Here is a 19,360-nt window from a genome sequence, read left to right as displayed (position 1 = left end):
GAGAAGAAGCTGCTCTGTTTCATCCACTTGAAATACAATCTCCTCACCACACCAGTAAGATCCAGTGTCTTCATGCTGCAGGTTTCTCATAGTCACAGTAAAGAAACTCTGATCTGGATGATCGATTACAGACACGTTTCCTTTGGTTTCATTAGCATATGCCAGAATAGAGCAGTAATAGTATGATGATTTTGCATGAAAGCACCAGTATTTCTTGTGTTCTGTGTATTTCCTGTCATAATAACATGGAATAATGACAGATCCTCCAGTCTGAACCGTTAACTTTCTGTTTACTGATCCTGTTGTGCATTCAGGACCTGCGCGAAGAAAAGATCAACTTTAGTTTGACTTATTTGTCAATGTTAATGACGAAAAAAAAAAATGTTTACATGCACATGCTATACACCATTTCTTTTAAGTATCAGTAAAAAAAAAAAAAAAAAATACATAGGCAACACAAAACTTTTTTTAAAATCAAGATCACGTCAAAATCAATATGAATGTATAAAGTAAAATGCAGTATTTGTATAACTAGTCACCATTTCTTTCAAAGGCATTTTTTATCTTCACTTGGTTCATCTTAAATAGTCCAGTGGCATGACAAATTATTTCTCTATTAATAAAAGTCTGTATTATAAAATAAATACTGCAAAATGCTGTTTGAAATAGTTTCAGCTGGAGTACAGCATGTCATACAGCAGAACATGCCAACTAACCGTATGAAGAAACTCAACACTTGCCTGTTATAAACCAAAGGAAAAACACAATGAACTTCTTCAAAATGACATTCCTTCTGGAAAAAAGTTGCAATGTTTCTTCTCTCTGCATCATCTTTGCGTACGTCTTCTTTTCCCTTTCTCAATACTACAGACACAGCTTATCACTCGAGGGTTTGCCTATGATTTAACGCTCTAGCTGTATTAGACTCACTTCCTGTATCCGTGCTCTGTGGATGCTTGTGTCAAAAAACTTTATTTAGAATAAAATGTCATAATGCTTGATTGCAAATGTTACAAAAATCACAAATGCATCACCTGGACAAGAAGTCTAAAATTATTCTGAGGAATAATTATTTACTTTTACGTGCAATGCAGTCGACATAAAAGCGGTTCCTTCTGGTATTACTGGGTAGTGGCGATGTTTCCTTATCTACTGTAGTGCTCATTTTACACTTACAGAACTACTGCAGTCGGTCACACCATAAATGAGTTGTGTGTGGTCAACACTTGTAAGCAAAAGAATAGACAGCAGGGGACAAACAAACTCAATTAAAGATTTTAATACAGCTTGAAATAAAATGTGAATAAAGCACTTTTTCAGTACAGAATTTAATAATGGAAAAAACACAACAAGACAAAAATAACAAGAGTGAGACACTCAGTACTTCCCTTCTTCTAAAATCATTCACAAGTGTTTCACACATTTCCTTCACTTTGTTAAACAGCGCTTAGTAAGAACACATCCATTTCACACTACACTACTCACTCATAACAAGTCTTGTACAAAAGTTGTGTTTTTACCATAATTACTAGATGACAATCCGTGACGTTCTACTCAAAGCTGTTCTCGGACTCGGATTATGCGTTTCTATGGCAGCACTATCAACGCCAAAATGAATCTGCAGCAGTCATGTGGTACAGCAGTCACATGGTACAAGTCAGAGCTTTCAGAGTTTACAAGTTGGAATCTCGTAATTACGATATTTCCGAATCCACCTTTACTTACAGACAGATAAGCATGAAATACACAACATGAAAAATGCATTGAAATGAAAGATTATACTCCATTTAACTGTTAAATGTGAAGAAATGTCAAATATAACCCCAGTTTCTCGATTCTGCAGGTCTTTCATTGACTAGAGTCATAGTGTCCATCTGCTCACTTTAAATTCTCCATCATCAGAATGTCCATGAGTTGTTTCCCATCACGAGGCTCCTCTGGTTAGAGCATTTGGACCTGCTGAGCTGGAGCATTCAGGAAAATCACTGACGTGTTCTTATAGTCTCCTTCTCTCCATGGACACATCTGCAAACAAGCAGAATACTATCAAATACCGCACCCAGAAGACCTTGTCATCAATATTTGCATCATTAAACATCCACTGGTCACCACAAGAGCTTTATAATCGCAATTACCCTTTTTAAATTGCTAGTTTATATCTCACAATTCTGAGGGGAAAAAAAGTCAGTTGTGAGATAAAAAGTGGCAACATTTTTTATTCCGTTTCCATAATAACATGCACCAATGAATCATCCTCAAAGAGACAAGGTGATGTGACTGTTAGATAACAGAGATAAACTGCACTGACTGTGAAATCATCGTTCGTTTCATTTGTCCTTTGATGCTTCTGCTTCTGCTTTTTCTCTGCAAAATGAACCAAAAAAATAGCTGTGAAGCATTATTTCACAGAAAAATTAGAACACATTCTTTTGAGTTTGAGGTTAAATGAAGGAAAACAGGTAGTCTACAAATCCAGAGACATCATTTAAGCTTAGAAATCAGAATGGAGTAATGTTCCAGACGAGTTTGTTAAGTAACCAATAACTTTTTAGGCAACTTAAAACACAAACTTACTATAATGTTTCCTCAACTGCCAAAGTGCCAGAGAGACAGTCATGACCAGAAGTACTACTCCACACACCACGAGAAGATGCTCCCAAACAGGACGGCTGAAACAGACATGATGTGTTAGTCGAATACCAATATTAGTGCTGGTCAAATATCAGGTTCACTTTATTTTGATGGTCCCTTTAACACATTCTACTGACTATAGGTAACGTTGCACCTACATGTCTATTAACTCTCATTAGAGTGTAAGTAGATTATTAGTAGACTGGTGGGATTAGAATAAGTAGTTGCAAAGTCACTTATAGTCAAGTCACCTTCATTTATATTGCACTTTAAACAATATAGATTGTTTCAAAGCAGCTTTACAGTGATAATAGGAAACAAGTAACAGAGATTGTTTGGGCTTTACAGCAGCTCTAGAATAAAGTTATTGTCCAGCTAAAGTTAGTTTTGATTGATTCACTTCTGTTCCGTTGCAAAGATCATTAGTTATTAACTTAGGGGCCGCTAACAAGACACCGCTCTAACAGAAAACCCTTAACGCACTCCGGCTGCTCATTCGCACATCAACAGTGCCTGGCGGCTCGAGAACGCAAACCTTGAAAAATGGAGAAAAATGGAGAAAAAAAAAAAGTTCTCTCTACGCAAACTTCAAAAACGCGAACCTGTGAGAACGTGTGCACATGCGTATTACGTGTTTAGTCTATAGGTATGCACATTTGAATATATATGTGTGCAGGCGTGTAGTCTTTCTTTAAAAATTGACCTCAACAAATGACTTGTCTGGCCTTAAAAATGTATAATGCAGAATTCTTTAGCCATGTGAACCGGAATTATTTTGACAGCGTTTTATCTTTGCAGAGTTAAAGGGAAGGGAAGGAGGCCTTCACAGGGGAGAGACTAGTTGACACTTCAGGACTGCGTTGTCGTCGTGTCCAGGCGCAGGTCCTTCATCAGATCTGGATACGGCCTGGATCCGGCGGACTGCGGTAAACATCGGGATAAACAGAGAGACTAATATTAGCGTAGACGCCATTCTTCTTATGATGTAAAGAGTACATCTGGATTTATGGGAAGTGTTCCCGGTTCCGGCTGACCTAATCTATGCAGCCTAACATTGAATTATAGAAGTTTATAATGTGTTATGTGTATGCCAGGTTAAAGAAATGTGTTTTTAGACTAGCTTTGAACTGACAGAGTGTGTCTGCTTCCCGGACAATTTTAGGAAGACTGTTCCAAAGTTTTGGTGATAAATAGGAAAAGGATCTACCACCAGCAGTCGATTTTGATGTGCTAGGTATTATCAACTAGCCAGAATTTTGAGATCGCAATAGACGTGAAGGATAATGCGTTTATAGTTCGCTCAAGTACTGAGCTAAACCATTTAGTGCTTTTTCTAGTCAGTAGAATGTCTGTTTGAGGAACAATAAAGAGATAGCAGACAGTCTAATAATACTCTAATGAGAGTTAGCTGACATGTAGTTGCAAAGTTACTTATAGTCAAAAGAATGTTCAAAAGGAACCATCAAAATAAAGTGTTACCCAAATATCAACTACTGGTAAAAGAATATTCATTCATATACTCTTAAAAATAAAAATCGAAAGAACATTCTTCCACTGTAAAGAAGCATTGAGCATTTCCATGGATTTGAGCATTTCCATGGATTTTTAACAGTTCTTCATGGAACCATCAATGCCAATAGAGAAGAGTGTATTTTTAAGAGTGTATGTGACAGATCTCAGTATTGCTCATTGCTGAAAGCGTTTTATCCAAGCGGCAACCTCCCCGTCTCTCTCTTGAAACCAATACGGAAGTGAGTTAAACTGCAATTCATTGACTGGCCGCTTGGCCTGGCTGCAGAAGTGAGTCAAATCTGTATCTCCCTCATGTTAAAATTACCAACTTTACAGCAGAAAAAAATATGTTTACAGCCTGGATCTCTATGTGGCTTTGGTCTATACAGCTAATTTTGCCCTTCATAACAACTGTGAGGGGGGTGAATTATTTTATAACTCGTCCGTTTAGTTGATTAATATTTAAATTTAAGGGTGTGGCCAGTGGCCACTTGAGTGACAGATGGATTGCCGCTGTCAGTGCTAGCCGTTTGTCTGCTGTTACTAGCCGTCACTTCACCTCAGCAAATGTTGCTGCTGAACTTGCCATCTCTGCAGTGTTTGTGCTTTTTTTCGGGATTAATTCATACAATTTAATACTTGGGTACAAAGCCCACGTCTTTGGATTCCGTCGTTATCGTTCGAGAGAACAACCAGCGCTGTATTTCAGTTGTTTTCCTCCGTGAACCTGCACTAATGGATGTCTGACAATTTCGTTGCTTTTTGGGGTTTTCAAATTTAAAACGTCAATAAATACTCGTTCGTTCTGCTCTCACGGAACAGATGGATTATAATATGCTTGTTTCATCAGATGAAATCCTGCAGGCGTCGGCGCTTTCTCCGTCCATGCAATAAATGCACATGAATGAGCGCGGATTTTCTAGCGCATTTACTTGCACTTCAAAGGCAATATATCTATGGTTTAACCCATTTGAGAGACGGCCAAAATCAGAATTTAAAATGGACTGAATAAGCTCTCTACGAACTTGAGCGATGCCGCGCTGACGGACCATGAAAGAGTGACGGATATGTATGCACATAAATCACTGTCACACACAAACACTCAATTCAATTCAATTCAATAAAGCTTTATTGGCATGACAAAAATACATTTGTATTGCCAAAGCATGAAAACAACATATAAAATGATTTTGAACATTTAGTACAAAAAAATAAATAATAATAATTCAATTAAATAAAAATAGTAAAACAGTTTATGAACATTTCAAAATTCTGTGAACAACTTAGAATTCAGTGTGTAAGTGTTTGTGTGTTTGTTTTGTGTACAAGCGTGTGTGTGTGTGTGTGTGAGCGCATCATTGAATAGTCGTCAACTCTCTCTTCTTGTGGCAGGCATCGATGTATCTTGCCGCTATTAGGATACAATCTCTTTTTTCACCTAATAGGTGTTGAAATTGTGTTTTGTTGTTCAGCTTTAGGAAGTTAGGGCAAAGTATTTCAAATTTTGTGTAAAAAGTCCCTCTAATGTCCTCATAGTTGGGACAGCTGGTGAGAAAGTGTTGCTCTGTCTCCACCTCTCCCTGGTCACAGTATGGGCAGAGGCGTCTCTCTCGGGGCAGCCAGCTCTGTCTGTATCTGCCCGTCTCTACAGTCAGGCTGTGGTTGCTCAGTCTGTACCTCGTCATTCTTCTTCACACTCTCGAAGTAATACACAGTCTCACTTGTAGCCATGCCTTTTAACTATTATAATATTTCGAAGGGCAAAAAGAGGAACGTTTAATTGGCTTTACATCATCAGCTAACTCGATCACGTCGAGCTAGGTGATTTCAGATAGCCAGGTCAGCTCCACTCACGCCCCGCCTGTTTGCCTATTTTCTGTTATCCGGGAGTGACGCAAGGCCAAGATGGCGACGGCCGGCTCCGCCCACTTTAGGCTTCAAAAATGCTCTTCAGAAACCTACGGGTGACGTCACGGACACTACGTCCATATTTTTTTACAGTCTATGGTTTTATCCCTTCGTGTGAAATCTGCCATGAGGAAATATACAGAGGTCACCTGTGAGGGTCATTTGTGCCCATTACAGATGGAGTCCGGACTGTTGTCTTCAGATACTGGACAGGAGACACTGTGGCCCCTGGCACAAGGACAAAATGTGACAAAATTGAGCAGAGTTTAACTTCAGATCAGTGATGTATGGAAGTCTGTTTCCACACGTGAAAAAAAAAAAAAAAAAGGTAATTGTGACTTTTTAATCAGACAATTCTGACTTTTCATCTGTAACTGCTGGACCAATCAGACATAATTATTTGTTATATTTAACAATCTTTAAAACCCCTCAAGCAACAACAAAACGAGACACCAAGGTATCTGTGGACAACCCCCGGAGAGCAACTAACACCCAGGCATGAAAGCCATTTACCAAAAAGAAAGTGAAAGACTCCACTCTTACTCTATACCCCTTTTGAAACACATATAATGACCATAAAAAAGGACTCTTCCACATTCATTCATAGAACACCCGCTATGAAGGAACGTGCATATCTTCAGAACATTGTGTGTGATTATTACTGTCCTGTATAGTGTCTTTTGTATTGTATACTGTATGCATGCTTTATGATAGAACCACCAGTTAATGTAACCTGACCTATACCATGTTATCTACGAATTTGTATTTTGATGATCTAAATGATCGTGTATATTATATGTTGATACCTATGCAACATATTAGTATTACAAGAATAGTTGTCTTTAATAGTTTCTGCATCAACACCCAATCTAGTTACATATATAAATTACCATGCTTGAAGAGAAATAATCGTAAACTTTCCCTCCGAAAGCTTAAGTTACCACAGGCTCATGACCCCTATGAGAGACCATCCTCAGAGGTTAAAGCGCACAGATCCCACTTCCTTCTTTTCTGCATCTTCTGGTTGCTGTTCTGTTGGCCTCAGCCGGCCCCTCAGGCCTCGACTAATGCCAGCTATGTTTAAACAGTCAGACTAACATCGCAACTTCATCAAAATGTCTTCATTCAACATGGAAGAAATTGATTGCAACTTCCACACCATCGACTAACAAAAGAATCAAGACTTTATCCTGAGACTGCATCCAGACGCTTTTTCAACAGCTAAGGCAATGCAAGTATCATACAATTAACTAAACTGAGGTTTATTATAAGAGGTGGACCTCTCTTGACAAGGAGCTTTGAAGTCAGAAACTGATGGTTCTGTTTAGATGGTTAAATGACTCATTTCCTTGCTTCATTCCCTGTTTCTGTTTCCAGTTTCATTCACTTTCACTTTCCATTTTGCCCAAGCATGCAGGATTGTGTGTATGTGTTTGTTTAGATAGTTATGTGTTAGTGATTTAGTTAAATAAAACGGTGTGTACATTCACACAACTAGTGGATTCTGGTCCCTTGCATGTAAATAAACGTCAATTTAACGATGCTATCACAGCTACATGCTAAGGAAAGAGTTAATTTTCTGTGGCCATAAAAAATATCCTTTCTGAGAGTTAAGACACGATCAATACTAAGTGTTCATTGGATGAACAGATTATTTGATTGTAATATTAAATCAGCTACACTGTAAAAAAAAAACCCGTAAAAAACGGTAATTTTCTGGCAGCTGGGGCGCCAGAAAATTCCTGTTAAAAAACGGAAAAATACTGTAAAAAATGGTCTTTCTTCCCGTTGTTTTTACGGAAAAAAACTGTATATTTAACATTGGATTTCGGTAATATGATATAATGTTAATTTACCATCCTATTGAAGTATTAATATCTGTTTTTTACACTGATAACCACCAATCACAGCAGTGATGAGAGTCACATGATCAATCAAAGCTCAACATAAACAGTTCTTCCACAAGAGAGTTAATACTAATATATATAGAAGCTGCACAGTGTCATTCACACAAACATTAAACACCATCATGGTAATACATGAAATTTTTAAAATGCAATAAACATTAATTTAACAACATTAAATGTAACATAAACCCCTAATGTACATAACTGATTAGAAAAAAACGAAGAAAACTATGAAGAAACAAACATAGTTATTCAACAAAAATACATCAAATGTGAAGTGTCGCAGGGAATTGTGGGAACGTCAATTTACGTTTTTTCACTGTAAATGATACAATGAGTTGTTTTTTCACTTTCAAAAACTGTAAATTTAACGGTATGTTACAGTAAAATTACATTAAATGTACCGTTAGATCTATCACAGTTATTTACCGTATATAGTACGGAAACTTTCTGTTAACCAATTAACAGTTTTTCACTGTAGCATTTTTACAGTCTTTTACCGTTAAAATTACGATAATTTTTTACAGTGTACAAGTTATTCGATTAACTGATCCAAATATTTATAATTAATAATAACAAGTTTTTGCAATTCTGAGTTTATATCTAAACTCGTATTTTTAAGAAATGAAGTCAGAATTGTGAAATATAAACTTGAAATTGCTATTAAGTCAGAAGAGACATAAACTCACAATTACGAGAAAAATCAGAACTAAGAGTTATTAACTCAGAACTTAGAAGTCAGAATTGTGAGATAAGTTCATTAGAATTGAAAAACTCCCATTTCTGACTTTTTTCTTGCAATTGCAAGTTTATATCTCTCATTTATTTACTTTATTTCTCTCAACTGCAAGTTTATTTCTCACAATTCTGATGTTATTTCTCACAATTCCGAGTTTATGTCCTGCAATTCTGAATTTATATCTAAACTCGTAATTTTAAGAAATCATACGTCTTAATTGCGAAATAAAAAGTCACAATGAAGTTATTTTCTATTCCCAAACAAACTTTCATCGTGATGCAATGCGGCAGCAACCATACAGCACTTACAACATCTTGACATCTGACATTGTGACAGCAAGTTTTGCATGCACGTTTCTACAAAAAAAACTGTAAGAATGTAGTTTGTGATGTTGGCGATAGGCTCTGTGTAACATACGTGTTGTGGCTTGCGCTGTGACTGACACATGAACAGCCCCATGCTGCTGACCGGCTCCACACCAGTACCAGCCCGAGTCTCTCATCTCCAGCTGCGTTAGTGTCACAGTGAACATGCTGTTCTTGTCATCGTGGATGAACACGTTTCTACTGCTAAATGTTCCTTCAGAATCCGTCACCATGCAGGAGTTCCAGTTCCCACTGCGACACCACTGCTTCTCACTGGACCTGCAGTGAAAACAGTAATATAAGGATTCAAAAACAAAATGAATCAGCAAAAAGTTTAGCATAGACAAAAATTGTATTACATATGTATATAAATCTATATTATTAATGCATTACAGCAATGAGAATTCAGTGGAATTTACTGTCATGAAAATAAACGAATTTCATTTATTTATTTTTTATATAGATAGATAGATAGATAGATAGATAGATAGATAGATAGATAGATAGATAGATAGATAGATAGATAGATAGATAGATAGACAGATAGATAGATAGATAGATTACCTGAGGTTCTAGAGACACTGAACAGTGACACTTCTGCCTTCATCTGCACTCACCATACTGTTCACCACTGACACACCTGCAACAAAACCACCATGAGTTACGCTGACTACTACACCTCTATGACACCTTCACAAACGCTTCAGTGGTTTATAGATTTCATTTAGGGATGCACAAAATATCAATATATATATCAATATGAGGAACAATCATTTTAAATCAATACAGTCAGCAGAAAAGGTCACATTTCAAAAGGGGAATACACACACACACACATTTATATATACTGTTCAAATGTTTGGTGTCTGTAAAAAATTATGTTTTTAAAAGACGCATTTTGCATAAACTAGAAAATGTATTTAATCAAATACAGTAAAAACAGTAATATTGTGAAATATTATTACAATTTACAATAACTGTTTTCTATTTGAATATATTGTCAAATGCAATTTATTCCTGTGACCATTACTCCATCATTACTCCAGTCTTCAGTGTCACATGATCCTTCAGAAATCATTCTAATATGATGATTTGCTGCTCAGAAACGCTTATTATTATCAATATAAAAAAAACAAATAAAAAAAAAACATTTGTAGGAGTATTTTAGGAATACTAGGATTTTTTTTTATTCCCCCACCAAATCATCAAATTTGACTTAGTTTTAAATCAGCATAAACTAAAGGATGTATAAAAAAATATTTCCATGAGATGAATGAGATTTTCTGCATTATAGTACATAATACAAATATAGAAGGAAATGTAATTGTCATGATAATAATAATATAAGCTATATAGGCTATAGACAAAGGTTTTATCTATCCCTATAACATCAACAATAAAAAAAAAATGCTAATTAGCTTTGATAATAAAAATTACTTTTTTGATGATACAAGATATAGTAGTGTGACAGATTTAGCATGGCCTATATTTTAGTTTGTGAAGGTTTAGTTGTATTTTCATTCAAACGATTTTCTTAACTCACCTTGAATGACGCTGATATAAAGGGAGGCAGTGCTGTCAGAAACCCACATCCCTCCGAGCTCCACCCCACACCAGTACCACCCCGAATCCCCCTCCGTCAGGTTCTGCATGCTCACGGTGAACACATGCTGAGTGGGGTCATCCGCGATCGTCACCTTTCCCTTGACGTTAGGGGCTGATGTGGGGTTATCGGTGCGCGCCAGGCTGGAGCAGAAGTCCTTCATCCGGCCGTAGCACCAGTACTTCACGTGGCTGATATACTGCGGGTTATAGTGACACGGGACAGTGACGGATTGACCCTCCAGCACAGACAGATCTCCTACAGTCGTCAGGGTGCAGTAGGAACCTAAAAACAGATCGAACCAGATAACGGACAGATAATGATACCAACTTTACAATAAGTTCTCAGTTGTTAACATTAGTTGATGCAATAACTAACATGAGGTAACAATTTTAACATCATTTGTTAACCTTTGTTAATGTTAGTTCGCATTCAGAGTGCATTAAAGGTTATAAAAAACGACATGCATTTTGCAGAAGAACATTGATTTGGTTGTGCTTCGGCTCTGCGTGACTGTGCGGATGAATGTGACCCTTCACAATAGATAATGCTTTACAGGAACTCTGTTGGAGAGCTACATGATGCAATTTATCAGATTAACAAAATGCCTTACCAGTTGAATAATAATCAACTGCCAATATTCAGCAGCCATATCACCCTGTAGCCCAAGACTGGTTGCCCACTGAAGCTAAGCAGGGCTGAGCCTGGTCAGTACCTGGATAGGAGACCTCCTGAGAAAACCAGGTTGAGGTGTAAGTGAGGCCAGTAGGGGGCGCTCACCCTGTGGTCTGTGTGGGTCCTAACACCCCAGTATAGTGATGGGGACACTATACTGTCAAAGAGCACAGTCCTTCGGATGAGACGTTAAGCCGAGGTCCTGACTCTCTGTGGTCATTAAAAAAATCCCAGGATGTCCTTCGAAAAAGAGTAGGGGTGTAACCCCGACATCCTGGCCAAATTTGCCCCATGGCCTCCTAATAATCCCCATATACTGATTGTCTTCATCACTGTCTCCTCTCCACCAGTAAGCTGGTGTGTGGTGGGCGTTCTGGCGCAACATCTCCGCGTCACGTTTACAACATTTCAAATCCCTGTTTTTTTTTTTTCACCATCTCCGAAAAGCCAAGCCAATGTTGATTCTTGTTTTATTACGAGCTCTGTCGCGTTCTCTTTTTGCCAGCAGACTCTCCTCTTTAAATGGGCGATTCCCTGGAGGTTTGAGATTTAGCTGCTCCATGTCAACCTTTCTCACTCGTGACAACTAACCTCTGACACGGGTCAAAGTAGCCGGAGCAACTTCTCTATTTATTTATTTATGACTTACTATTCTGCAATATTATTGACTTGAATACACTATTGGATAAGAGCTGAACTGAGCTGGTTGCTTTATGGGTGAACTGAACTCATTTCACAATTGATTAACTGTACAGTTATTGAACCAAACTGAATCAACACTAAAGTGATTTCAACTGAATAATCTCTGTTTACTATTGTCCTTTTAGAGCTGCTTTAAAACAGAATTGAATTCGGTTCGCATTATAGAATCATTATTTTCCTGTTTATCCCTGTAGATGGCTAATCTGTATTGTATAAAGCGCTGTATAAATAAAGGTGACAAGACACACATGGGTGAATCAGAGGGCAAGACAAAAACACGTTTTGGAAGAAGGAATGATGATGCATTGACTCATTCACATTTTGTTAATTTTGAACAAAAAAATTTACCTTTAAATAATGTTAACAGATAGGCCTACAACTCGACTCGTATTAGTAAATGCAGAGATTGATTAATCAAAACTGTAGATGTATTGTTTATTGTTAGTTTAATCTTAACAATTAAACACTGGACACTGACATTATCACCTTCATGTCCAGATACACTGCTGTTCATCACAGACACATCAGGAGCTGAACACACAGACACAAGTCACTGAGATTGTGATTTATTAGGAATCAGGTTCATAATTATTCATCTGAATGTGAAACTCATCTCATACCTGATTGAACTGTGAGAAGAAGCTGCTCTGTTTCATCCACTTGAAATATTCCTCCAGTCTCCTTAACACACCAGTAAGATCCAGTGTCTTCATGCTGCAGGTTTCTCATAGTCACAGTAAAGAAACTCTGATCTGGATGATCGATTACAGACACTTTTCCTTTGGTTTCATTAGCATATGCCAGAATAGAGCAGAAATTATATGCTGATTTTGCATGAAAGCACCAGTATTTCTTGTGTTCTGTGTATTTCCTGTCATAATAACATAGAATAATGTTGTTGTGCATTCAGGACCTGAGCGAAGAAAATAGCAACTTAAGTTTGACTTGTATGTATCAGTAAATGTATAAAAGAATTAGCAAAATGCATGTCATACAGCAGGATATGTAAACCTATATGTGTAAAATTCATTGTAAGCAAATAGAGAACACTTGCCTGTTATGAGCCAAAGGAAAAATACAATGAACTTCTTCAAACTGACTGTCGGTCTGTTGAAAAGTTGCAATGTTTCTTCTTTCTTTATCTTTATCATTTCCATGCAAGTTTAAGTTTTTAGGTTAATACTATAGAAACCGATTCTCACTCAAGGAGACGTGCATAAAATCTAAAGTCATCATAGATTTCTACAGTCTTTCTCAGTTCCTGCATTCGTTCTCTCTTGTTAATAATAATAATAATAATAATTTGTTACATTTTATATATCGCTTTTTCTGAGACCTCAAAGCGCTTTACATAGAAGGGGGGAATCTCCTCAACCACCACCAATGTGCAGCATCCACTTGGATGATGCGACGGCAGCCATATTGCGCCAGAACGCCCACCACACACCAGCTTACTGGTGGAGAGGAGACAGTGATGAAGCCAATCAGTATATGGGGATGATTAGGAGGCCATGATGGACAGAGGCCAAGGGGCAAATTTGGCCTGGATGCCGGGGTTACACCCCTACTCTTTTTTCGAAGGACATCCTGGGATTTTTAATGACCACAGAGAGTCAGGACCTCGGTTTAACGTCTCATCCGAAGGACAGTGCTCTTTTGGCAGTATTGTGTCCCCGTCACTACACTGGGGCGTTAGGACCCACACAGAGCACAGGGTGAGCAGCGCCCCCTACTGGCCTCACTAACACCTCTTCCAGCAGCAACCTGGTTCCCTTTCGAAAGGGAACTCTACACTACGTCAGAATGACGCTATGGGGAACGCCTCAGGCGTGACAGGTGTCTGAAATAAATATCAACTCACGTCAATCATGTTGACCGGCGACAGCCTGTGCATCATCAGCTTGAATGATGAGCGCGCGACCTGGATGTATAAAGGGGAGCCTTGCACACATGACAACATTCTTTTCGTCTTCAGGGACTGTTTGTCTGTTTTGAGAATATCGCTGAAGCGCGCGGGAGGCTCTCGAGAGAGCCTCTTGTGCAAACTGTGAGCGTTTTTCATTTAAAGATGCTCCGCTCTCGTCGGACCCTTTTCTCGAGGGAGGAGGGTTCAGCATCTGAGCCCCGTGGTGCACGCGATTTGTGAAACAATACTGTTTGGGTACGAGCCGTTCACAGCAGTTCCTGAGGGTGCTGACAGTGTTCATTAAGAAATATCTCGGCGCGCGTGAGAAAGAAAAAGTCCGTGCGCTGTCGGATGTTTCAACCTCGCGCCTGTTGACTTTCTTCTCGAGGGATGAAAGCCAAATATATTTTAACGACTCGTTCTCGCGCTTGCCGAGGCAGTGTGTAGATTACGAGAACGTATATTAAATATTAAAACAGTATTGTCTGGTGATTATGGCTGCATTTAATTCTATGAATTAAAATGATGGAATATTATCTGACTTTTAAGAAGTTAGATATTTAGTAATTCAGCCTATCATCCAGATCGCGTTATCCAGTGTTTTTGGCTGCATTTTAATTGAGGAATTAAAATGATGAGCAGCGAACAAAAAGAGCAGGTGTAATTCTGGTCTTTTTGTAAAATGTGAAATTAACATATTTCTGTTTCTTTTCAGACCACGTCTCCTGTTTTAGAGTCTGGGGCAAAATGTTTTGGGTAAGAAAATCTTGATTTACTTTTTCGATGGTCAGGTAGTAGGTCTTAACAGGCCTCCTTGACCATACAGTCCCCATTTTGCAACCGGACAGCGCTTGGGCCTCCCTGAGGTGAGCTCCCAGGATTTGACTGTCAAGGAGTAATGTGGTTATCAGGTCATAGGCCTCACTAGGCCTTCCTGAAAATAAGCTCCCACATACTGTGGTTGAATATGAGCTCCCACATTCTGTGGTTATCAAGTTATAGGCCTCACCAGGCCTTCTTGAATATGGGCTCCCACATACTGTGGTTATCAGGTCATAGGCCTCACTAGGCCTTCCTGAGTATGAGCTCCCACATACTGTGGTTGAATATGAGCTCCCACATACTGTAGTCGCCAGGTTATAGGCTTCACCAGGCCTTCCTGGTTATGAGCTTCCACATGTCAGGTTACAGGCCTCACCGGCCTTCCTGAATGTGAGCTCCCACATACTGTGGTAATCAGGTTACAGGCCTCATCCGGCCTTCCTGGTTATGAGCTCCCACATACTGTGGTCGCCAGGTTACAGGCCTTACTAGGCCTTCCTGAATATGAGCTCCCACATACTGTGGTCACCAGGTTACAGGCCTCACCGGCCTTCCTGGTGATGGGCTTCTACATGTCAGGTTACAGGCCCATCCGGCCTTCCTGAATGTGAGCTCCCACATTCTGTGGCCGCCAGGTTACAGGCCTCACCCGGCCTTCCTGAGTATGAGCTCCCACACACCGTGGTCGCAGGTCTTCCTAGTTATGAGCTTCCTCATGTCAGGTTATAGGCCTCATCCGGCTTTCCTGAATGTGAGTTCCCACATACTGTGGTCACCAGGTTTCAGGCCTCATAGGCCTTCCTGAGTATGAGCTCCCACATGCTGTGGTCGCCAGGTTTCAGGCCTCTCAGCCTTCCTGAGTGTTAAGCTCCCACATTCAGTGGTCACCAGGCTTCAGGCCTCCTAGGCCTTCCTGGTTATGAGTTTTCACATGTCAGGTTACAGGCCTCACCAGGCCTTCCTGGATGTGAACTCCCACGCACTGTGGTCGCTAGGGTATAGGCCTCACTGGTTGTGAGCGTCCACATGTCAGGATGCAGGCCTCATCAGGCCTTCCTGAATGTGAGCTCCCACGCATTGTGACTATCAGGTTACAGGCCTCGTCTGGCCTCCTGATCATTGGTTCCCACATGCTGTGGTTCCCAGGTTACAGGCCTCACCGGCCTCCTGGATACAAGCTCCCACATTCTGTGGTCGTCAGGTCACAGGCCTCAGCGGCCTTCCTGAGGATGAGCTCCCACTTACTGTGGTCGTCAGGTTATAGGCCTTACTAGGTCTTCCTGAGTATGAGCTCCCACATGCTGTGGTCGCCAGGTTAGAGGCCTCACCAGGCCTTCCTGGATTCAGAATGGATAAGTGCATGCACTTTCGTTTCATGCACTTTCTAAAATCCATATTTATGGTAGGGGTTATGCGCTGTACGCTTCGTTCCCTTTTTTATGTGTGGTTCAGACTCCGGTTTTTCACCTTGGGTCCCACTCTAGATGCGTCTTCTGTCGCAATGTTTTACGACAGGCGCTTCCCTTTCAAGCTATCTCCCACATTCTGTGGTTACAGGCCTCATTAGGCCTTTCTGAAGGTAGCCCCACATTGTGTGGCTGTCAGGTTACAGGCCTCTCCGGCCTTCCTGAATACGAGCTCCCACTTACTGTGGTCGCCAGGTCTCAGGCCTCACAGGCCTCCCTGAGTATGAGCTCCCACACGCTGTGGTCGCCAGGTTAGAGGCCTCACCAGGCCTTCCTGGATTCAGAATGGCTAAGTACACGCACTTTCGTTTCGTGTACTTTCTAAAATCCATATTTATGGTAAGGGTTATGCGCTGTCCGCTTCATTCCCTTTTTTACGTGGCTCAGACTCCGGTTCTTCACCTTGGGTCCCACTCTAGATGCGTCCTCTGTCGCAATGTTTTACGACAGGCGCTTCCCTTTCAGGCTATCTCCCACATTCTGTGGTTACAGGCCTCATTAGGCCTTTCTGAAGGTAGCCCCACATTGTGTGGCTGTCAGGTTACAGGCCTCTCCGGCCTTCCTGAATACGAGCTCCCACTTACTGTGGTCGCCAGGTTTCAGGCCTCACAGGCCTTCCTGAGTATGAGCTCCCACATACTGTGGTCGCCAGGTTAGAGGCCTTACCAGGCCTTCCTGGATTTGGACTGGCTAAGTACACGCACTTTCGTTTCGTGTACTTTCTAAAATCCAGATTTATGGTAAGGGTTATGCGCTGTCCGCTTCATTCCCTTTTTTACGTGGCTCAGACTCCGGTTCTTCACCTTGGGTCCCACTCTAGATGCGTCTTCTGTCGCAATGTTTTACGACAGGCGCTTCCCTTTCAGGCTATCTCCCACATTCTGTGGTTACAGGCCTCATTAGGCCTTTCTGAAGGTAGCCCCACATTGTGTGGCTGTCAGGTTACAGGCCTCTCCGGCCTTCCTGAATACGAGCTCCCACTTACTGTGGTCGCCAGGTCTCAGGCCTCACAGGCCTTCCTGAGTATGAGCTCCCACATACTGTGGTCGCCAGGTTAGAGGCCTCACCAGGCCTTCCTGGATTCAGAATGGCTAAGTACACGCACTGTCGTTTCGTGTACCTTCTAAAATCCATATTTATGGTAAGGGTTATGCGCTGTCCGCTTCATTCCCTTTTTTACGTGGCTCAGACTCCGGTTCTTCACCTTGGGTCCCACTCTAGATGCGTCCTCTGTCGCAATGTTTTACGACAGGCGCTTCCCTTTCAGGCTATCTCCCACATTCTGTGGTTACAGGCCTCATTAGGCCTTTCTGAAGGTAGCCCCACATTGTGTGGCTGTCAGGTTACAGGCCTCAGCGGCCTTCCTGATATGAGCCCTCATGTACTGGAGCTCCCCACATGAGGGGGTCATCAGGTCTTAGGTCTCAGTAGACCTTCCTGGGTTTGAACCCTCTCTTACTTCCCCAGTGTTCGGATCGAGCACTGGGTAGACCCGTGGATTGAGTGGACGACTTCCGTCGTTTCTTGAGGTTAAGTCACACTCTCTGGGAGATCCCGTCTCTGTGATCCGGAACTGAATGGTTTCTGCCAGCTTTACAGGCCTTCAGTTTCTGGATGCCTTATCCAAGGCAACTTCCAGAGGCTCTGTCTTGGACAGACAGGCAATGGCCAGACTGTGAGTCTTAGTATAGATCACCAGGCCAGCCTGGTGGCATTTCAGGAGGCATGCTCCCCTGAATAGTGACTGGCTGGGAGTCCCTTGGGTCCCCTAGCCACACTCCCTAGAAGGGACCCCTTCTATTGGAAGTTGTGGTCCTAAGCCTTTGAGCTGGCCCAGATATACCCCCCATTAACTATGTTCTGGCGGTTTCTTGGTTCATTAGCTTGGGCTATGACCGGTAGGGAGTGCTGTCACTGACAGCCCGATGTGACCTAAGGGTGAGTGGTTCCAGTGTTTCTGATTTACTGGTTCGGACAGTTGTCACTGCCTTTGGGCACGCACTCCCCTCAGCATGGTGGCGTTGGTATATCGTTCCCCATAGCGTCATTCTGACGTAGTGTAGAGTTCCCTTTCGAAAGGGAACGTCTCAGGTTACGACTGTAACCTATGTTCCCTGAGAACAGGGAACGAGACACTACGTCTTCCTGCCATGCCTCGGGGCCTGCCTGCAACAGTCCCTTCAGACGATAGGATGTTGTCATGTGTGCAAGGCTCCCCTTTATACATCCAGGTCGCGCGCTCATCATTCAAGCTGATGATGCACAGGCTGTCGCCGGTCAACATGATTGACGTGAGTTGATATTTATTTCAGACACCTGTCACGCCTGAGGCGTTCCCCATAGCGTCATTCTGACGTAGTGTCTCGTTCCCTGTTCTCAGGGAACATAGGTTACAGTCGTAACCTGAGACGTTTTCCTAGGAGGTCTCCCATCCAGGTACTGACCAGGCTCAGCCCTGCTTAGCTTCAGTGGGCAACCAGTCTTGGGCTACAGGGTGATATGGCTGCTGGCAGTGAGTTGTTGCGTGTGTCAAACAGCCTCCCTGTAAGTGTTGCAAGGCAAGTTACAAATGTGTCGCCTGGTTGAGAGAAGCTTCAAATAATTAATTTACATTTAAAATTAAAAGTCAAAACAGTCAAAGCTGTTTCCTTACAGAATTTAAAATGACTTGAAAGCAAGATGTGAAAGTTTTTCAATGGAGCACTTTTCTGTACAGAAGTTATTAATGGAAAAATGCTTTTCATCGTGTATGCTGATCAAATGCATGACGACACAGCCTCAGATTGGGTAAAAGGAGAAACAAGGGTATCCTCAGTGCTTCTGTTATTGTAAACGTTCACACATATTTCACACATTGTCTGCACTGTTAGTTTAGAATAACTGTCCATGAGTGGGAACACATCCAACAAGGCTTGTATAGGCAGATGACATGATACATGGCGTAAAATATTCATTATTAGCTGAGGAAAGTGGGCATTTAAAAATATTTTTTTGGCTGGTAGAATAAATTTGTTATTTATAAGCTTGTGTGTTCAAAACCATGCCTAAATTCACATTTGGAAGAAATATGCATTTAAAATGTATATAGTCTCTGTCTACCAACAATATGAGCAACAATTTTGAT

At 41.0% G+C, this 19,360-nt stretch overlaps 3 protein-coding genes across 3 annotated transcripts in view; all 3 read right to left on the bottom strand.

The window, feature by feature from the left end:
- LOC311292301 (polymeric immunoglobulin receptor-like) overlaps positions 1-19,360 on the bottom strand; it is a 47,247-nt gene that overhangs the window by 18,298 nt on the left and 9,589 nt on the right. The gene's annotated exons all lie outside the window — the stretch shown is intronic.
- On the bottom strand, positions 1,264-9,335 carry LOC311292309 (uncharacterized protein). Its single transcript, XM_084411950.1, has 5 exons — positions 9,115-9,335; positions 6,201-6,279; positions 2,575-2,669; positions 2,309-2,364; positions 1,264-2,025 (listed from the first exon to the last, which is right to left on the bottom strand). Exons 1-5 carry the CDS (start codon positions 9,293-9,295, stop codon positions 1,942-1,944), a joined length of 495 nt encoding a protein of 164 aa, XP_084268076.1. The 5' UTR covers positions 9,296-9,335; the 3' UTR covers positions 1,264-1,941.
- Positions 9,635-12,826, bottom strand: LOC311291413 (CMRF35-like molecule 2; the record flags this gene model as incomplete). Its single annotated transcript, XM_084410450.1, has 3 exons — positions 12,663-12,826; positions 10,606-10,950; positions 9,635-9,702 (listed from the first exon to the last, which is right to left on the bottom strand). The coding sequence occupies exons 1-3, from the start codon at positions 12,769-12,771 to the stop codon at positions 9,635-9,637; spliced, it is 522 nt and encodes a 173-aa protein (XP_084266576.1). The 5' UTR covers positions 12,772-12,826.

The sequence above is a fragment of the Rutilus rutilus genome (genome assembly GCF_951802725.1).
Source record: "Rutilus rutilus genome assembly, chromosome: 6".
In the NCBI taxonomy this organism is placed as follows: Eukaryota; Metazoa; Chordata; class Actinopteri; order Cypriniformes; family Leuciscidae; genus Rutilus; species Rutilus rutilus.
The sequence above is the reverse complement of the archived record's forward strand: the minus strand, read 5'-3'. Positions and strand labels throughout refer to the sequence as shown.

Excerpts from the sequence above, each read along its gene's own strand:
- LOC311292309 (XM_084411950.1), bottom strand. The coding sequence starts at position 9,295 with ATGGTGACGGATTCTGAAGGAACATTTAGCAGTAGAAACGTGTTCATC. Across the intron at positions 2,365-2,574 it reads GCAGTTGAGGAAACATTATA|AGAAAAAGCAGAAGCAGAAG; the intron begins GTAAGTTTGTGT and ends TTCATTTTGCAG. Across the intron at positions 2,026-2,308 it reads AAACGAACGATGATTTCACA|ATGTGTCCATGGAGAGAAGG; the intron begins GTCAGTGCAGTT and ends GCTTGTTTGCAG.